The sequence below is a fragment of the Semicossyphus pulcher genome, unplaced genomic scaffold, assembly GCF_022749685.1.
Source record: "Semicossyphus pulcher isolate SPU_LCO1_2020_fin unplaced genomic scaffold, fSemPul1.0.p SCAF_7, whole genome shotgun sequence".
NCBI lineage: Eukaryota > Metazoa > Chordata > Actinopteri > Labriformes > Labridae > Semicossyphus > Semicossyphus pulcher.
This window is the reverse complement of record NW_027211748.1, coordinates 6,253,393-6,273,286: the sequence shown is the minus strand read 5'-3', so window position 1 is coordinate 6,273,286 and position 19,894 is coordinate 6,253,393. Positions and strand designations below refer to the sequence as shown.

Below are 19,894 nucleotides of genomic sequence, written 5' to 3'. Positions count from 1 at the left end.
GTTTTAATGCTTGAATATTGCAGGATGTAGGGCTGGGCAATATGACAATATATATTAAAACAATATGAAAATGTCTATCGAGTTTTTCTAGATCGTCTCTAACGTGATGTCACAAAACCAGCAGTTGAACTGCTTTACCGCTATTTTGCGGTCATTTTGACATTTTGCTTTAAGTTATAATTCTTGCACGTGGGAGTGAACCTGCAGCGAACCATCGAGGGAGGCGCTGTTTATTAACACGGACATCAACGTGCAGAAAAGGACTCTCAGTGGAAACTCAGTACTTTTTATTTGTCATGTATTAAATTCACACAGGATTATCCAAAAACAGCCTTTAACGTGTGGTTATTTAATATCGGCTAATTATTTGTTAAATCACCAGAAAGCATTTATGGAGTTATCAAGATATGAAAAATCCTGTACCGTGATGTTTTAGCCGTATCGCCCAGCCCAAGCAGGATGCATCATCACTTCCCGTGTTTTATATATTTGGTGCACAGCTCAGTTTAAAACTGATTTGATTTGATGTCACTGGATTCTACTAATTACTAACTAACAACTAATTTGGTGGCTTGTAGTAGCGGGGGCATTTGAGTTAACAAGGGGATGGCCCATTAAACATTAACTAATCACATGAACTATTAGTTACTTTGGGATAATCAACAGTTAGTGACAGGAGTCCTGCACAGGACAAGCCTGTGATCTGTAAGCATAAGTCTGGTACGTGCAGATTTTTCAGTATAATCTGAATTTGAATAAAACAGATTATAAGTGCTGCATAAAGTAAACATTCCCTTCTATTTAAAATTGAAAGAAGTGGCAGCTGCCATCTTTGTTGACAGTGAAGATCACATTTACCTCTGCATAATATTTAATAAGTAATATTTATGCAGAAAGCAAATGCAAATCTACTGACGGCTTTAAATACAAAAGAAAGTCCTGTGACTCGTTTCAGAAGCACTCCTGGTCCTCCATCGGTGCGTGCGTGACGACACGAGCGGCAGCAGTTAATAACTTCAGTTGTCGAGCCCAAATCTACGACTGCGAACAAGCTTGTTTTACTGATTAGCACGACTTGAGCCAGAGAGGAGAACTAATCAGAGAAATCAGCGGCTGTTGTCTTTGCTTGGCTGCACTCGGCCCTCTGTGGCACACAGCTGACTGAGTGCTCCTGGACTACATGCCGCTGATCCAGGCCGTCCCCTGGGTGTCTGAGCCGCTGCGTCACCCCCGTCCCTGTCCTCTCTCTCCTGGTGCCTCGAGGCAACAGTGAGACAGAAGCCGCTCATCCTCAGCTAACCACAGGTCTGAGCTGATGCTCCTTTAAAACAGGCTTCACCTCACACCATGCACATGCAGGGGCAGCGGGGTGGCCTCCCTGCATCTGTAACAAGCCGGGTCCAAGCCCCCGTGTAAGCTGGATTTCACCCCAATGAAGTATTTCTGAGCAGCGCTGAACCCAGCAGCTCTAGAGGTGCTTTCCTGTATCCCAACCTGACCTTTGACCTTGTTGTAGAAAAGAGAAGACAGCATTTTTTAAGACTCAAGGTATTTTTTTAGATTAACCATTAAATTACCCATTCAAGTATCTGTATCGGCCTCGAATGCTGCAGAAAATGTGGTATCAGGTATAAACGAGGACACCAGTCAATGCGCAGATTCGACACAAAAACCAATTAGCTGCAAACAATCAACTGGTTTCAGGTTAATTAACGTTTTAAGAAACAATGGTGTCTGAACAATCGACACCTCATGAGCCAGTCTGCAGGCTTAGACACTCTGGAGATCGTGCTGTTGCCGTCACGGTCACTCAGACAGTTTTCTGAAGAGGTAAGGCTCTTTGAGTTATGGACATCTTTTAAAGCACTTCTTCAAACTGTTTTTCAGACTTGCTAACATGTGATGTTATCTTTTTAAGCTTTTACACCTTTAAGTGATATTTATTTCTATGTGCATTTTTAAATTTGCCTCTTTTATCATCTTCATCTTCCGTCCTCCTTCACTCTGCTGTGTTTTACATCTTTTGTCTTCTTGGTTTAACTTCATATTGGCTGTAACTCGACATCGTGCTGCGTCTGGTTCTGTTGCTGTGTTACCTCCTGAGTAGGTGTGGGGCAATATATCGTCGTCCTGACTCGTGCAACACAGTTATCGTTAGACTGGCGCTAAATGACGATATCTTAATCTACAAAGATATGCCGCTCTGAACAGATTTCCCGACGATTTTGACTCAACGTGCCACCATAATTCCTCATGGTGGCTTTTATGACATGGATGAGGGTAGCGTGATCGGAAAATAATTGGCCAGAGAAGAAGGTGGTAGCAGGATAAAAGAAGAAGAAGGTAGCGGGATAATGTCGGACAGCGGTGAAAAGAAGAGAGTCCAGAGTCCTAATTTGTTTTCACAGCTGTTCTTTAGTTTTTATTTTACAGACTGAAAACACAAACTCGTTTCAGTTTGTGTCAAATTCTGCGAAACTGACACCAAACTGCAGAGAATAAATAAATAAATCCTGCTCTTTACCTTTTTAGGGGCATTTCAGTTTTCAGATATCGTGATGTATCATTACACGATTGTTGCAATATGTCAATTATCGTTATCGTGGGCCACGTATCGTATCGTGAGTTGCCCTGTGATTCCCACCTCTACCCCCACGTGTCCTGCTTTTGCTTTCTTTGTCCAACCACTTGTAAATGCTTCTTTTTAAAAGGTTGTACACAGGGGCGCTGGTTTAGCTCAGTTGGTAGAGCAATGAGAGTCATTCTGTATCCCAGCCTGACCTTTGACCTTGCTGTGGAGCAATAGAAACAGTTCTTAAAGAATTGTGTTTTTTCTTTAAGCACTATTATTAGCCAGCAGAAGGGGCAGATGTTGCGTATCCTGCAGCTGAACATCTGAGTCCAGACTCGTGTGTTTCCAACAACAACTCTCTTCACCTGAAGTGTGTTCTCGCCATCTCACTAAATCTCAAGATAGAAAAAGATCCCATTTGTTCCACAGTTCTCCCCCCTCCTTTCAAATTTACAATGCCTCTGAGATGGCCTGGCTGCTACAACTCAGATCCAGAAATCTCCCCCCTCCTCTCCCATAAAACTACAGCAGCGCTGGAGTCGTTCTGCCCCCGGGGTAAGAAAACAATGCTGCAGTGGGAACTTTAGAGCATCACCACCCGTGGCATTTAGTGTTTTTTTTTTTCCTGATCGCCCGCCGGAGCCAAAATGCCACACAACTGTGCATTCTCAGGGCGCTCTGGGAGCTCACACATGCTAATGTTTTATTCACTTTGTAAGAGAGCGGTTGCAGCATGAAAGGGAGGCCTCGCCTTGTACGACGCTGACACTCGCTGCCAACAAGCAAACATATGAAATATTAACAGCCAAACATCATCATCAGCGATCAGAGGATGATCAAATGCACGGCTATAAATAGGTGCATACAAATCTGGTGTTTTAGCTCAAAAAATGTGACTTCTGCGCTCGTTCCAGGCAAGGGTTCATTTGTATTTTGGAGCATGCTTCTCTCTACAGAAGCACAGTGATAACAGTCTACAGTGATGCTCAGTTGGACGCTTGATGAGCTCTTTTTGAACAAGTCAAGCTGACCTAATTCAATCTCTCTTCAGGGCTGCTTGCGTCTGCTTTTACAGGTCAACAAATAATGCTTCTTGTTGATATCCTGAATCGTCTGTTCACTTGATGCATTTTCCTGCGATGACACGCATAAACATGCTGTAGATGATTTTATAAAACGCTTCCTGAGTGGTCGTCCATCTAGTTTACGAGCTTTTTAAAATAAGAGTACAGTAAACGCCGACTGTAAATGAGAGTAATACAGCATTAAAGTGTCACAGTTGCTGAGGCTTTTACTGCAGCGAACTGTTGGTGCAAACTGGAGATAAGTCATCAGTGTTTCAGCTTTTGTAAATACACTCTAGGTTGCAGTCCAGCTTGCAACATCCATGCGCACACACTTGCCAAATGAAAAAAAAAAACTAGATCCAGATTCAAGCCATGTGTTAAAATGCACTGAGTAAGCAGCTAAGTAAACGACACGCTGAAAAAAAGGCCTCCGTTGAAACCCGTGCGATCATCTGCCCTTCATGTTGATCCTCAGAGGACAAACATTAGTTAACCCCTGAGCTTTGAGTAACAGTTAGTGGGCTGGTTTGGGGGGGAAACGGGGGGCTGATAGTCACAGCGTCAGAGCCCACTGGGACTTGGAGGGCTGCTGCCGCCGCATTGATTTACTTGCTGACACCAGAATTGATGAGGGATCAGGCTGGCCACGGTCCAGGAGAGGCAGATTGGACAAGGAGGGAGGGAGAGAAGAAGGAGGCGAGGAGGGAGAAATGTAGCTACAGCTCAGAGAGAGAGGAGCAGTCGCCAGGGTGGGTGGGAGCAGAGGATGTGGTGGGCTTCTTCTCCCTGGAGCACCACTCCCTCGGTGATGGAGAGAGCTTCAGGGGCTGCAGCTTACTTGTTAAGCCATTGACCTTTAATTCACACTTGTCATCTAATATGTTTCACATGTGGGTCCCTGTGGCGCTTCAGGGGCCGCGATTGATCCACCTCAGGGTCTGCGTTTAAGCTCTGAACCCAGCAGCAGGTTTAAGACCTTTGGCGTTCATCATGTGAGGAGTGTGTTTCTGCCGTACGGTGACAGTGAAGGGACAAACCTCTGGACTGCCTCTGAGCTGTGAATGTAACCTAGAAAAGGTGGGGCAGGTGGGCTTCCTCTCTCAGCTTGTGGGTGTGACATCAACAGGGGACAATAGCAACAGGGCAGTCCTTCATCCGCAATGGAAACACTTGGATGTCATCACACAAATACACACACACCACACACAGAGGGAACGGGGCGTGCTGATACATGTGTACATGAATTACAATCACAGAGCAAATTGAAACTCAGCGGAATTGCCTATTTAACAGAGCAGGCCCGCATTATATTAACAGCTTTAATTAACCAAAACATGAATGGGGTCTGGTTTACAGATGTAATTCCACCTATGGAAGCGGCAGCAGAAATGACTGATCTGCGTTTTAAACTGACGGGTTAGACTGAGCCTAATATGATTTAAAATGTCAGAAAGAAATACACACTGCACGCTCTTGTTCATTTTCCTGTTTTTCTTTGTGTTTATGGTCATTTTTCTTGGGGACAATGGGGTTTTTGCTGCCAAATTCTGATGCATCCAAGCAGCCCCCATTGTTCATTCACGGGACACAAAAGTAGGCATAAAAATAAAAGACGACATACCTTCTACAGCCAGCACCACGGGCACAAAGAGGCTGCACACCCACAGCAAGTAATCCATTGTCATAAAACAGGCTTTTGCAACATGAAGAAAGGTGTGCAGACTGGACCCTCCGGATGGATGGAGACTCAAACACAGAGCGCCGCAGCCGAGCTTTTTGTCCCCCCTCCAATGCTCATGTCTTCGGCATAGATGAAGCCTCTCACCGCCCCATTCCTCCACAATCCTCGACCAGAACCGAGCGCTTCCCAGGTCCCGTTATTCCTCCAGACTCAGGGTGAATGCGCTGCTACAGGAGTCTCATTCTCTTTATCTGACTTTACCCACACCGAACCTCTGTCCAGGAGCGCATCTCTGTGCTGCTGCCCGCCCGCAGCAGAGGAGGGAAACCCAGCTGTGAAGTGGTCTCTGCCCGCTGAGGGTCCGTGTAGTCCACTCCGGTTAACTCCGCGTAGCTGTTGCTCGTCTGTGAGGGATGTGCGTCGGAATGGCAACACTGGGACCCAGACACAGAGGGGGCTGGGGGCTCAGGCAGAGTCAAAGCACACACAATAAATGACAGGCTTCCGGTCAAGATTTTCAAAATAAAAGTAGATTACGAAATGTTTATAACATAAGTTTAAAGCGACTACGCTTATTAGGACAATCAATAGGGTGTTAATGTGCAAGATTTTATATAATAGATTCTTCTTCTTTGCTGTTAATGTTTAAAAATATTTTAATCATTTTTAGTTTTATAAATTGTCAATTAAGTAAATATATACGAAGTCTTTATTTTACATGAAGTTATAGTTTTTTGTTTTTTTTCACCATATCATAGTTTGATTAAGTGTTTATGTTCTTGTGCTGGGGGGACATATTTCCATTGATACCATTTCCCTGCATGGTATCAATAAAGTTCATAGTAGCCTATTGTTATAGCTATCACTATGGTGGCTCTTTTCATTATAATCTCCTTTATGTCATCTGATGTAGCCTAGATATTCAAGTAAATTGTGGAAGGTTTGTTCTCTAATAGCACATAAATAGGTTCAGTCAGAATTATAGCAGGATTAGCAATCAAGCAATAAAAATGTAAATTTGACTGGATAGCTATTTAGCCACGATTTTGAGCTCGGTTTCCCACTGCCTTAAAGTACAAAGCTCAATAGTATTTGATCACAATAGCATATAACTGTAATAATCACATTGTTCACATTGTTTCCTCTTACTTCTCGTATCAATACTGATGAGAGTTCAACATAAAGGTGAGTCACACCTGGTAGAAAACAGCAGCTGCTTGCTGTAAGCAAAAGATGACCTCATCCTCATCAGTGATGTCATCGCACCTTTTTTTCCCCATCACCTCTCAAACTACCCTGTTCTGACGTCACGGTTTGGGGTGATGAGCTCTATGTGCAATCCATTGGTAATTATTCCTGCAAATATATGAGCAATAGAAACGTTTCACGCATTTATTTTGAAGTCAAAAGTTCCACACTTCCGGGTTTCTGCTAATTGTCTCCGTGTAGCTTCATGCAGCTACTGGGGGGCGCGGAGGATGAGAGGGTGAGGAGGTGGGAGGAGAAGGAGGAGGAGGGGGCTGGTTGGTTGGTTGGTTGGCCAGCAGACTGAAGAGACCACCAGCCCGCAGTGTTTGTCCGTGGTGGCAGCAGGTAACATCGGGCTGGACGCTCTGCTCACCGCCGCTGAATGCGGATCAATTCTGGCACCAAACGGAGCGTGGACGCATTGGCGGAAAACGTCGATATGAGCTTTGTTAACAATGGACAGACAGCGCCTCCCGCGGGTTACTGACCGGCCTCTGAGGCTGCACATTAACCACCTGTGATCTGACTTACACATTTTTCTTGTCTGTTTGGATTTCATGAATATTTATTTATTTCTAATTTTTTTTAACAATTTCACAATAAAAGTCTACATGTGGACAATTTTAAACTCACTACCTAGCAGCACAGACAAAGTGAGGTCTCATAGGAATACTGCTGGAACACGTAGTCGGTTTTATTGTTGGGGATTCCAGCTCTCTGTGAGTCAGATCATTTGGCTCAGCTCAGCACTGGGACTCCCAAACGGTTCTTCATTTATTACCTCTGAATTACCTTGAATTTCCTGAGCAATTTTTGAACCTATGATTGGTATGTGTGAATTTTACACTGTGGGGTTGACAACACCTTAAATAACAAAATAGCCTATAAACATTATTAAATATGGGTATTGACTGATTACTTTCTCTTTTCTTATCAACGGTTCTTTATACCATTTTAAAACACCTTTAAGACATTTAAATATCCGGTCATTGTGATGATTAAAACGTGGGATATGTCAAGATGAACTGTCCAAGTTATATAACAAACTAACATTATTCTTAAATAATAAGGTCAATTAATAATTATACAACTCTGTCTACAGACCCAGGCAGGAGTCATCTCGTTTTGGACCAGCACATCACTACGGTTCTATGAGGGTGGGTGATTATGAAGTAGATACAGTGCTGCTCATCATAGTGCAGATCAGTGTCCTGACAGAATGCCTGCTCTCATTAGTTCATGTCATACTTTGACCTTTTTCAGTCTCCGTCTCTTGCAGTCTGTCCTTTTAGGTCCCTGAACACCAGACCCACCCGGTCTTTTGTCCCATGGCGGGTTCCAGCAGAGACACAGTGTGTGTGTGTGTGTGTGTGTGTGCTGTCTGGTAGCAGCTCTCAGCTTGGGGACAAGGCTCCCCTTCACACTGCTAATTCATCCCTCAGTGTGCCCACTGCTTTAACACCCCCCCTCCTTCCTCCCAGACACAGGAACACACACATGCAAAGTTTCCCCCCAAAAGTCCCCCGCTTTTATCCCCCTTCTCCCCCACACATCCCCCCTACTTCTAAGCGACTCCCCCAAATCACCTCCACCCAAAAGTTTCTTTTGTCCCTCTGGCTTTGTGCACTAATTAACTACAGTTCAGTTCCCAGCAGGCTCGGGTCAGCCTCCACTACTGAAACCAGTGATGGACAGCTCTCTTTAACCAGATGTATTCAAACCAAGACCCCCGGCCCCTAAAAAAGGCCAGACAGTGCCGTTCATGTTAGCATCAGTACAGTCATTAAAACAGGTTATAAGCGACAAAAAAAAGCAACAGTTGCTGCCGTGTCGTTCGCATTCCTACAGACCTCTCATAAGTTGCTTGTTTGTGTGTTTTAGAGGCTCCTGAGAGACTATGGAAGTGTTTTGGACAAAATTTACAAATCTGCTAATGAATTCAGCTTTGTAACAGTCCCTGAATTCCCACAGTGTCTTAAAGTACACAGAGCAGCGCATTTTCATTCTTCCTCTTATTCTGAAATACCCTGACAAGCCAAATTCTGACTGAAGGGGATTGCAGAGTGTGCCAAGCCTATTATATTTGCTTTCCTGGAGTGGAGAGAAAAAAAGCCTCTAATTGTATCTCATTGACTGCAAAAAGGGCTCCATAGAGCTACGTGTTGAAGTTCATCCGCACTGTGTCTTCAGGTGTTGTTCCTGTTCAACCTTTCACCCCTCAGACATGATGAACTGGCAGCTAAATCCCGAGATTTCGGCTGCTGACTGGACTGGGATTGTGTGTGCTTCAGTCGTTGCAGCGACAGGCAGAATAAAGAATTGCTGCTCCGGAGAGTCTTCCCATCCCTGCCGCAGATGAGAAATCAGTTCTCAGGCTCTGGGGGAAAAATACATATTTTACAGAGCATGGAGAGGAGACATGACGAGCGGCGGCTGAGGTGGAGGGAATGAAAACCGGCTCCGTGGGACAGCAGTGTTAAGCTGACAAGAGGGGATGACAGAACATCTCCACAAAGCCAGACTGTCTCCTGCAAACTACTTGTGAATTATGGAGTCTGTCCAGTCCACCGCGCTGTGCGGATAATAAACATGCATGTGCACAGAGACTCTATGTGTGCATGTGGTAGATTTACATCTGACATATGCAGCAATTTCTATTAATTTTACATGAATCTTTAAGGTCCTTGCTGAGGCTCGTACAGTAAGTCTTCTTTGTTTTGCACCACCGACTTTCTAGTGTTTGCATATTAAATGTAAAGCATAAAAACTGAAAACCATAATGCACACTTATAGTTTATATTCATCCAAGATGCATAATTTACTATATATCCTACATCAATATATGACTGGCTTAAGCTAGGCGGAAGAATCCTACAATAAAATCTCATGCAACCCATGTTAATCCTTAATGAATTCTGGTTATTTGTGAATAAATCATGAATATATTTCACTTTTAATTGGCAAAATTGAGATTGAACTTCAACATAGAATTTAGAAATCATTCCGACCACAAGAGCTTTACTTCTTAGCACATGATCTTCGTCAGCAGGTGCAGTTTGCTGAGTCATCGCATCGGTTTTTTGGGGGGGGTTGTTCAAAACTCACTCCTTTTGTTAATGAAAATGTTAACACTTACGTTAGGCTATTTCATGGGAAAATATACTGTCCTCGTGAAAATCGTGATCAAAAGCTCCAGAAAAGCTACTAAATGGACCTCGAGGCTCGAGCTGCTGCTTTAAACCACAAGAACAAACAGTGAAGCTTGGCTAACATTACACTTTAGCTAAAACTAATTTGCTTGCAGCGAGCAAATTAAACAAAGGAAGAGTTATATTATAGGAAATAATCTTACACTTTTGGGAAATAATCTTATTTGCCTCCCTGCTGAGAGTTATATTAAATTACCACTCTCATGTCTCAACAGTAGCTTAAAATTAAGCTACAGCCAGCAACCGGTTAGCTTAAGTGCTACTGCTGCTAGTCAGACATTGAACCCCTCCTAACATCACAAATTGCTGTTTTTCACACGGCTTTTTTTGCGAATAAAGAATAAAGGAGGCACAACAAATGAATTACTTTGCTTTAAAGGCACTGTTTGGCATTTGTTTGGCTTTTGTTTGTCTGAACTAAGCTAGGCTAAGCTAACCAGCTGCTGGCTTAGCTGATAATATCTTAAAAGTGGTGTTAATCTTCTAATCTAGCTCCAAGCAGGAACACAAATGAGCATATTTCACAAAATGTCAAACTATTTCTAAAGCCTAAATATGTCACAGTGAAAATGTTAGCTAAACCAAGGCAAAGCTAAAACCGAAAGATTCAGTCTTTTAACAATAACACAAAGGTGTGGATAATCTATTTTCTTTAGGGCTGCTGATGGGAGAAAACCAGAAAATGATCTGTCAACAAACGCCGGGGGACAAAGTTAATGGGCAACAACACGGACAGATAATGAGGGAAAAACAGGAGAAGACTTCGCCCAAGGAGTTTTCACATTTTTCTGCATATATTTGAATATCTGTCATTGTCAGCCTCAGCTCCTTTGTTTGCTAACAAGGCCAAAATGAAGAGCTCAGAGTCCTCCCAAGCACTGCTGAATCCTGACATGAAATAGTGCAGGAGTGGCGTTTTGCTTCATTGATTGGAGAAGTAATGATACATGATTACGATCAGACAGGGAGCTGGCTGTTAGCGGGCGCTCAGGGGCACGGTCACTGCTGGGCCTTTCACAAACTGCTGTCAGCGTGTTGTTCGCTGCGCCGCTGATTGATTAAATATGAATTGGTGTTGGTTTTCAGGAGCTTGTCGTGTTTGTCTGAAACTTCTCCTGAATCTACTCCTCTCAGGGTGCTGTCGTTGTCAGCCACAGCTCCAGGTACGACTGCACTTCCTGTGACTCCCAAACTTCACAGCTAATCAGTGGAAAGCTGTCAGTTATTTCATAGGAGCTTGCATAATGGGGGGGGGGGGGATTTCAGCAGGAGATTTCAGGATTGCAGCTAATCTCAGGCACAAATGAGCGCAGGCTTACTTCTGAAATAAAGAGTGCTCATCCGGAGAGAGTGAGGCAATACACAGCAAAAAACTAATTAAGAACAATTCCATTTTAGTGGGCACAGACAGTTTCAGCAGAAGTCTTTTTTCCTTCAGAATTATTCACAGGAGGCGTTATTGATGATTCGCCACATTCGGCAATTTTCCCACCATTCTCCTCCTCCATTATTCATCCACCTCTACTTTTTAATCTCCTGCGAGCTGACTCAGAACTCCACTTCCATTTGCAGACTGTTCCTCCTCTATGCTCATGTCTGTAGCATTGATTAAATGGACCCCAGTGGGCTGGGGATTACATTGGGGTCTATTTGAAATGGCATTTCTACAGTGTTTTTCCATTACTGAGCATACTATTGGAATTTAGATAAACTGGGTCTGGGTAAGCTGTGTTGATTTCTGAGTTTATTTGCCTGGCTCACATGGGGTCCATTTGCAGCAATTTAACAATTACAGGCTTTGGCGTGTTTGCTAATTTTTCTATGTTCACATCCCTCACCAGCCTAGAGCTCAGCCAACCAGGCTCCCACAGGAAGGCAGCGGAGAGGAAGAGGGAGTAGTGGAGGCAGAAAATGAATACAGACAATTGTTTTTCATCAGCTGAGATGGAGCAGGGGCATGATCAAACAGGACTGAGACAAATTAGATAACACAGTTTGGGGAGTGAAAGACATGGTGCCTGCTGTTTCCACCACTGTCTGTGTCTTGTAAACATGCTTGTGAGTCTATGTGTGAACTTAAGGCTGGTTGTTTAAACGATATCGCAAGAGAGGGAGTGCTGTTGTACTGAATATCAACAGTTTACTGTAAGGTAATTATCATTAAATAAAAAAGGTCAAAGTGAAGTGATACATGCAGTTAAGAGGTCCCACGCTGTTATACTCTATATCAGCACCTATGGAATGCCTCTTGTCCAATCAAATTACTCATTCAGAACCAGCCGTTGTATTCTGATAAATGCCTGTCTCCTTCATACATTAGCTTTAAATGGAGACATGTTTTCACTCTTTGCAGCCACAGCAGGTCAGAGTTAAGTACCCTGTGTCAGATTGTGGTCTTTAGAGGTGTGTCAGATCCCGCTGAATAAATTGTGTCCATTCAAGAGCTTCCATCTTGTAATTAATGTTCTGGCTGAGAAACGTGACACCCAGAGCTTTTTCTACAACTATTATTAACACATGCTAATGTTCAGTAGCCAGAAAGCCTGAAGCACTACTGACCTCTTCATCATGTGTAATATTTCTCGACAAGTGGCTCCTCCACTTCCCACCACAGGTGGAGTAATTGGGGTCAGATGTTTTTGCATCTTACACTGCTCATTTGAAGTAAAAACTGTCTGCTGCTCCGGTGTGTCCCTGCTTGGTTTAGCAGTCTCTCCAGCTAAAGGTCCACACTTTGACTGAGTATTTCCTCACCCTGCACAACCTGCAAAATGATTTGACTCAGGCTGCAGCATCCTCCACTTCAGCTTCTACTCAAGCACTAAAATTATCTCTCCGGCTGAGCAGATAGCTGCAGAGGCCACTCATGTGTCCCCCTGAGGCTAACTTTGACAAGCACAAAATGTCCTGTGACCTTTTCTGTGAGAACTTTGGACCCTTAATTAGCAGGTCGACCACAAGTAACCCCAAAATAAGATCTCTTATAAGTGTTCATAAAAGTGGCAATATTTTTGTGTTGGTCAAAACAGACACAAGGGGTTATTTTCAGTGATGGAAGAGGTATTACTCGATTTACTTAAAGCTGGAGTGTGTAACATTGAAGGCCTCGCTTAACATGTTCAAATAACGCAATTATCTTCCCCAGGTAAATGTAATATGCTGGGCTTTTTCAATCTGTTGAAACATTTTCGTGCTTGCTCATTGTTAATGATGCACTTTACATCAACAAGCAATGATTGGTGAGTAGGATATAGAAACTCAGAGAATAGCAATCCGCCAAAGGAAGTCCAGTAAATTTGACATTGGTCTGTTTACAGAGAGGAAAAAACGAAAAGAGTCAAAACAGCGAAGCGAAAGCAGTGATGGTTGAAAAAACGCAAAAGCTGTAAGCCACAACAAAGAGATCTACGAAACTGAAGATGGCACATGACGTAAACATTAAACAGAACACAGTACGGGATACGGCGGTGTTTAAAGATGGTGAATAGAACAGAAAATGTCAACAGACTCTGACAGTGACAAGACAGAAAACCTGAATCAGGTGCTGCTCTGATTTCTGCGGTCCCGTTCAACTTGTCTTACTTCACCATCAGAGTAATGTGAGTAATAACAGCTAGCTTAGCTCATTTTAATGTGAGTAAAAACAGCTAGCTTAGCTCATTTTAATGTGAGTAATAACAGCTAGCTTAGCTCATTTTAATGTGAGTAATAACAGCTAGCTTAGCTCATTTTAATGTGAGTAATAACAGCTAGCTTAACTCATTTTGAGAAGGCTAAAGAGTTAAACAAGATGCTTCTCGTCGGGGTTCCATTCCACGATAAAACCTGCTCACTATACATTATACCTTACTCAGCTCATTGTTCTGGTTCAGGTTTGGCCCTGCAGCAGGCAGCTGCTTTCTAAACAAATAAGCTCAGATAAACCCACAGTACATTACATAAAACAGCACCAAAGGGCTGACACAAACAGTTAGCAATTAGCAAGTGATATAGTTTAGCATTAAGTGGTTACACAACCACATATTTGCCAAAGCTAAAATGAGATTGAATATTCGACACAATTATAACGTCAACGGAGTAGTAAATTGACTGCACTTACATAGAGCTTTTCTCGTCTTCACTCAAAGGGCTTTTACACTACACGTCACATTCAGTGTCCTGTCCTTCGACATGTGACTGCAGCAGCTAGGGATCGAACCATCAACATTCTCATTGAAAGCCTACCACTGAACGACAGCCATCCCATGTGGGATCATGGAATTATACTCTTGCTACTGGATGAATAGATATGCAGCTGTATGCTAACATATTAGCCACAACAACTTTCATGTTTGGTTTTTGCTAATTCTGTCATCCTCAAGCGTTCGAAGAACCTTTTTATGATAAATCTTTTATTAGATACTAATAGATAGTTGTTTTTTTGTCTTTGCCCCTGAATGATATATTTATTCTTTACTCCCCAAACAGGCGGCGCATCAAACTGACATCAATTTCTCCAAGAGACCCACCGGGTACGACCTCATGGGCATCAGCTCGAAGTAAGAAAGCCAAGGAGTCAATCTGTGGGTCAGAACTCTGTGAAACCTTCTCATAATGAGGTCAGGATGATGCCATGTCCCTCGTGTGTGTGTGTGTGTGTGTGTGTGTGTGTGTGTTAAACTCCCCGAGAAAGGTTCATTTCATGTTTGAGCGGATTAGCCAGACCAAACCCCCTGCGAGGATTTCAGGCTGCAAAAACTTGTATGTAGCAGAAATGACTCTGCAGCTAAATTTAAAGGTAGTTGTGATGATGAAGAGTGCTTGTGACTGTCTGCTCCCTCCGAGCCCCTCGCTCCTCCTCATCCCTGCGCCGGGTGGTGACACCGGGCGAGGAGAGGGGGAGGAGGAGGGCCGTTACACAGAGATTTATCTGGCATGAGGACACAGGGAATATTACATCATGACGCAACCTGCTGTAGGCTTCAGCAGGTATATTCCTCATTCCTATAGAGGAGGATCATCCACTCGTGGAACAGGAGCTCCTCCTAGTGGCAGAAAGGTGAAGTGCACACAAACTCCACTTCATATTTATTCTGAGCAGGTTTTGAATGAAGGCCATTCACACCGGAAAATGACTATTGAATGACAAATAAGTACTCAAAACAAGAGTTTGCATAATAAACCCACTTGATTTTTGAGTGTCCTCTTGACGTTGTCCCACAATGCAATGCACATAATAGAGAGGAACAAATAGACATAACAGGAAACAGTAGATGTTGATGACACTGCTCTTGGAAAATCTGCACAAATCAACGTATAATGGGACACCTTTTCTTTGTGAAGTGTAATTGGCTGTGGCATTCAAGTAGAGAGTTCAATTTCTTCTTAATTAAAATGTCTGGCAAATATTGCATGGTGGTGCAGTGGTTAGCGCTGTCGCCTCACAGCTAGAAGGTTCCTGGTTTGAATCCTGGTTCAGACGTTTGGGGCCTTTCTGTGTGGAGTTTGCATGTTCTCCCCGTGCCTGTGTGGGCTCCCTCCGGGTACTTCCTCCCACAGTCCAGAGACACACCTACGGGCTTTAAATTGCCCGTCCACACATGCTCTAAATAAAGCCTCCACTAGCTCCAGGACCTCATCACAGGAGTATGTGGGCCTGCAAACAAAGCTGTGTGTGAGTGCGATGCTGTAGTACATGGAGGAGAGAGTTGGTGCACTGAACCAGGTCTGTAATGTTGAAGAAGAGTTAAGAGGGCATTTTTGGGGCACAAGCTGGGCCATGGTTATAGAGTGCTAAGGGAGATTTATGGAAGATTTCACAGAACTACATAGCTGTTTTTCTACCCCTCAAACTTTCCCCAGGGACTAGGACCTTTGGAGGTACACCACTGTAAATTTCCACTGCAGGGACCAGGGTCTAAATGAAGTCCCAGGGACCTTTCAGAAGATCTCTAGGGGTTGGACTTTCCTAAAGTACAGGGCCTGTGGGGGTGGGACTTGCAGTTCTTTGCAATTTCTGATGAGTCGAGTACTAGCAGCATTCAAAAGACCGGTAAAGCAGCAAGTGGATGAGTTGTGACGGAACCTTTGAGTCACTTAAAATGAGGTCCTGCTACTAAAAGTCTTTTACTTTTGGTGGAAACGCAGCTTTGTTCTGTCGGCCGTTCCCATTAAGTCATGACGTTAACTTTAAGGCCTCCGTGCTCACATTGTGAACATTCTGTTACGATGATGTTTTACCACAGCAAGAGCATCTAAGAGCAGAACACAGACTGTATAAAAAGATGGACGACATGACCGCTCCCTAAAAGTGAAGCCAAGACATCTCTATCGCCCCCTGCTGACTGGCTACAGTATAGGTCATAAAGCCTGCCTCCTCCATGTTAACAGATGGGACATGAGTCAAACTATAAAATCAAAATACACGTCACATATTTTGCTCTCAAACATGGTTTCTGTCATTATAGTTAGTTCTATTCATGTTGATTTACGTCCAGATGTTCATGTTTCTGACAAGTTTAGTTTTAATTAGTTATTTGATGCTATAAAAATGATGATTGACAGCTCTGTTGACAAATACGGCTCCTGCAGCCGATCTGTTCTGGATTGGCAGAGTAGAGGAGGAACGTCGAGAGGAAACATAACTAAAACAATCACTACAGTCATTGAAGTTTACATACCTGTGAACGTCTGCTTCAGACCAACACAAGAAGCTTTTCTTCTGTTGACTGAGCCAACATAGGGATCTTTGCTGCTTTTTCAGTGAGTTTTTCAGCCAAGATGTCAGCGCCCGCCTCCAAGGGGTATTTTGGATTCACTTTATAGACGTGTTGTCCATCTTTATATGTGGTCATAGAAGCAGAACCACACAACTCTCTGATTTATGTGTCATGTATGAAAAAAACCTGCCTGAAGAATGTCCTTGAGTACCTTTCCTCAGTGCTTGAAGTGTTCGAGTATCCCTGGCACTCGTGCTACTCACTCGACAGTAAACTGTGGCTGAATCTATAAACAGCCTGGTTTGGAGAAGTTGCACTACAACAGTGTCACTTCTGCTCCTTCATGAAGTCAGCAGCAGCGACAGAAAGTCTCACAACCTCTGCAGAAGAGGGGATAAACATAAATCTGGATTACACACGATGACAGGCAGCTGAAGTGTGCCAGGCTGCAGCTGTTTATCTACAGTGTGGTTACCCTGCATGACTCTAAGGTTTCGTGAGGTCATTGTGAAGCCGTCCTGCTCATCATGATGCAGTGTTTTCTGTTTGTAGTTCATTGGAAGTCTTCAGTCCAAACGCCTGTTATAAACGGCAGACATATTGTGCGGTGTCAGACCTGCAGTCTGTCAGCGTGGCACAAAAATATTTTGTTTTCAGAAGGCAGACAGCTGTGTTTGTGTTTCAGGTTCACTTTAATGTTTCGACAGGCTTACATGAGTACAAGGCTCACTACATTTTTGTGACACCACTAGTAAATTCAGGAGTCCTAAAATATGAAGGACTTCCAGTTAAAAGTAAAAATAAACCTTATTTAAAACAAACAGTTTGTGGTGACCTCACACCACACCCACACAAACACATGATGGAGGATCTTTTTCTTCACTATTATCAGGTTTAAACATAACACAGTCTTTTTCATTATAAGAGCTGATTATGTTTAGTTGAACAAGCTGCCGGGGAGGACTGTATTGTTTTGCGATTATGCATTTGTATGCATGTGATGAAGTTTTTGGTATTTATCTGATTTGCTGCTGATTGAAGGAAATTTAAAGACACACACATTGTTTTTCACTCTTTAGTTAACACAAGCCGTTGTTGCAGATGTTTTATGCGACAACATTTAGTGATCAAAAATACTGATTATTTAAAACAATATTCACAAGAGCTCTATATATTTTATAGTAAATATGACCTGCAATTTACCCTTGGAGCTGTTTAAGAGAAGTGGACATTAATGCAGTTAACGGGGTTGTAAACAGATGCTTTAATCTAAAGGCCATGTCTGCGTAAGAGTACGCTATATTTTGACTTTTTTACTTGCTTTACTTTGCCGTCACACAACCTGTTTTCTTGGCACTATATTTTGTGAACCGCTAGACGTACATGTTCCTACGCCTGTAACGCGGAGTTAGCCACTGATCAGCTGTTCGGGTCAGAGAGCGCCGTAGCGTTCTCACATGGCAATAATTCAAGCCCAGACTGATTTAAACTTCACGTTTCTGAGGATTTCAGAGATGGTGCGTTCGTGTGTGGCTAAATAACGTGGTATATAGCCTAGCTTCTGTGTGAACACGTCCCTGACTGGCACCTACTGTGCGTAGTATACTCTCTATTGGTAAGTACCTCATACACGCCCACTATCCCTTTAAATGTTGAAGCCAACGTGAACAATTTTCTGTCACTCGACTCACCTCTAAAGTAACTCATAATTATATCTCCAAAGAAGCGGACATGAAGGCAGTTAATAGGGTCTTAAACAGATGCTATTGGGGTGAATTAAGGGAAATGTAGTCTTTTTTTTTAAGCTGGCCCCCTAGTTTGGATGTAGAATATCTCTTTTATTTGATCTGTCCGTTGTTTGTCCCTGACTTCACATTTTGAAGTCTGTTAGGTGCAATAAATCATTATCATTATTGGTTATTAAAAATAAATCAATCTCACTCTTCCTCGAACCTCGTGTAGAGTCTCGAGGTGCTAAAATGCAGCTGCTGAAACAGGAGCAAAAACACCTCAGAAAGACAGAAGACGTGATAAAAAGAAATGTACAATTAATGAATGAATGGATACCCTGCTATATTTACCTCCATTAGCTTTCTAATGCATACTGGGCCTTCACTACTTCAGTGTTATTTTTAGCTCTTTCTGAAGACGTCTTAATGACCTGATGTTAAAACCAAAACACTGCTGACAGTTTAAGCAGCAGGTTTTATGCTGCCACAGTCCCAGACACTGTCCCTGGGCTCTGCAGACAGGCTTTTTTAATTCTCACTGTGTTCTGTATTTTGTTGTAGTTATTTTTTAGACAAGTAGTTCAGAGAATAAGGAAATGGATGTTAAAAGATGGCAAGCACGATTTCCTGAACCTAAGGTGATATCTTTATGTCTTGTCTTTTGCTAAAGCATATTCTAAAACAGCAGTTTTTCACTCTGGAGAGGCTGAGAAAGGGAATTTTTGGTCACAATTGACTTAAAAGGATAGTTCAGATCTCTTGAAGTGGGTTTGTTTTGAGGTACTTATCAGTAGAGCGTGTACTACATACAGCACGGCCCCTGTGTTGAGAAACCGGCCGGAGTGTTTACACGGAAGCTATACTGTTGCAGATGGGATCACGACCATGTAATTTAGCTTCTTATAAGAATTCCCAACCAAGAACCAATGTCTGCCTAAGTGTACGCTGTATGTTAATTGTTTTGAAGTTTTACTTTGCTGTCAAACAGCCCTTTTTTGGCACTATATTTTGTGAACCGCTACACGTACATGTTCCTACGCCTGTAGCGCAGAGTTAGCTGCTGTTTAGCTGTTCTGGTCAGAGAGCACTGTAGCGTTCTTAGATGGCGGTAATTTAAGCACAGACTGGATCAAAGTTCACTTTTCTGAAGATCTCAAAGATGGTACGTTGCGTGGTGCTTGCGACCCTGTCTGCAACGGTACATAGCCTAGCGTCCGTGTTCACACTCCAGCCGGTTTCTCAATATGAGGACCGTTCTGACTGTCAACGAATATTCTAAATTCGAATATATAATCGAATTGTAATAAAAAACGGATATTCGGAAATTAAAATTAATATTCGTTGTGACAAAAAAAATCAGCACTACCACGGCTGTTTGCGAGCTCGCAAGTTCTCGTATGTCCTCACGCGCACTCTTGGTTACAGAGCATCCTTGAATGCATCACAACGTCACTATGATACATTAACAATTAACTTTAGTCTCGCTGAAATGAGCTCAAACAACAACCGTATATTTAAATAAATATACCTGTCACAGCACAGCTCGCTTGGAACGCTGAATGTCCGTTTTACCATAATCTAATTACTTCATTTGTTTATTTTCAAGGTGTAGGATGTTTTAAAAGGCATGTTTCTGTTTAAATCAATATATCTTTGCAAGTAAGTTTGTCTCTCGTTGTGTTGGTATAT

General features: G+C 42.9%; 1 protein-coding gene across 1 annotated transcript in view; it reads right to left on the bottom strand.

The window, feature by feature from the left end:
- ephb3a (eph receptor B3a) overlaps positions 1-5,710 on the bottom strand; it is a 35,201-nt gene extending 29,491 nt beyond the window's left edge. The window contains exon 1 of the mRNA XM_069685525.1: positions 5,261-5,710. Coding sequence (XP_069541626.1) covers positions 5,261-5,324 — 64 coding nt within the window. The 5' untranslated portion in view covers positions 5,325-5,710. The remainder of the gene's footprint in view (positions 1-5,260) is intronic.
- Between the last annotated feature and the right edge of the window lie 14,184 nt (positions 5,711-19,894).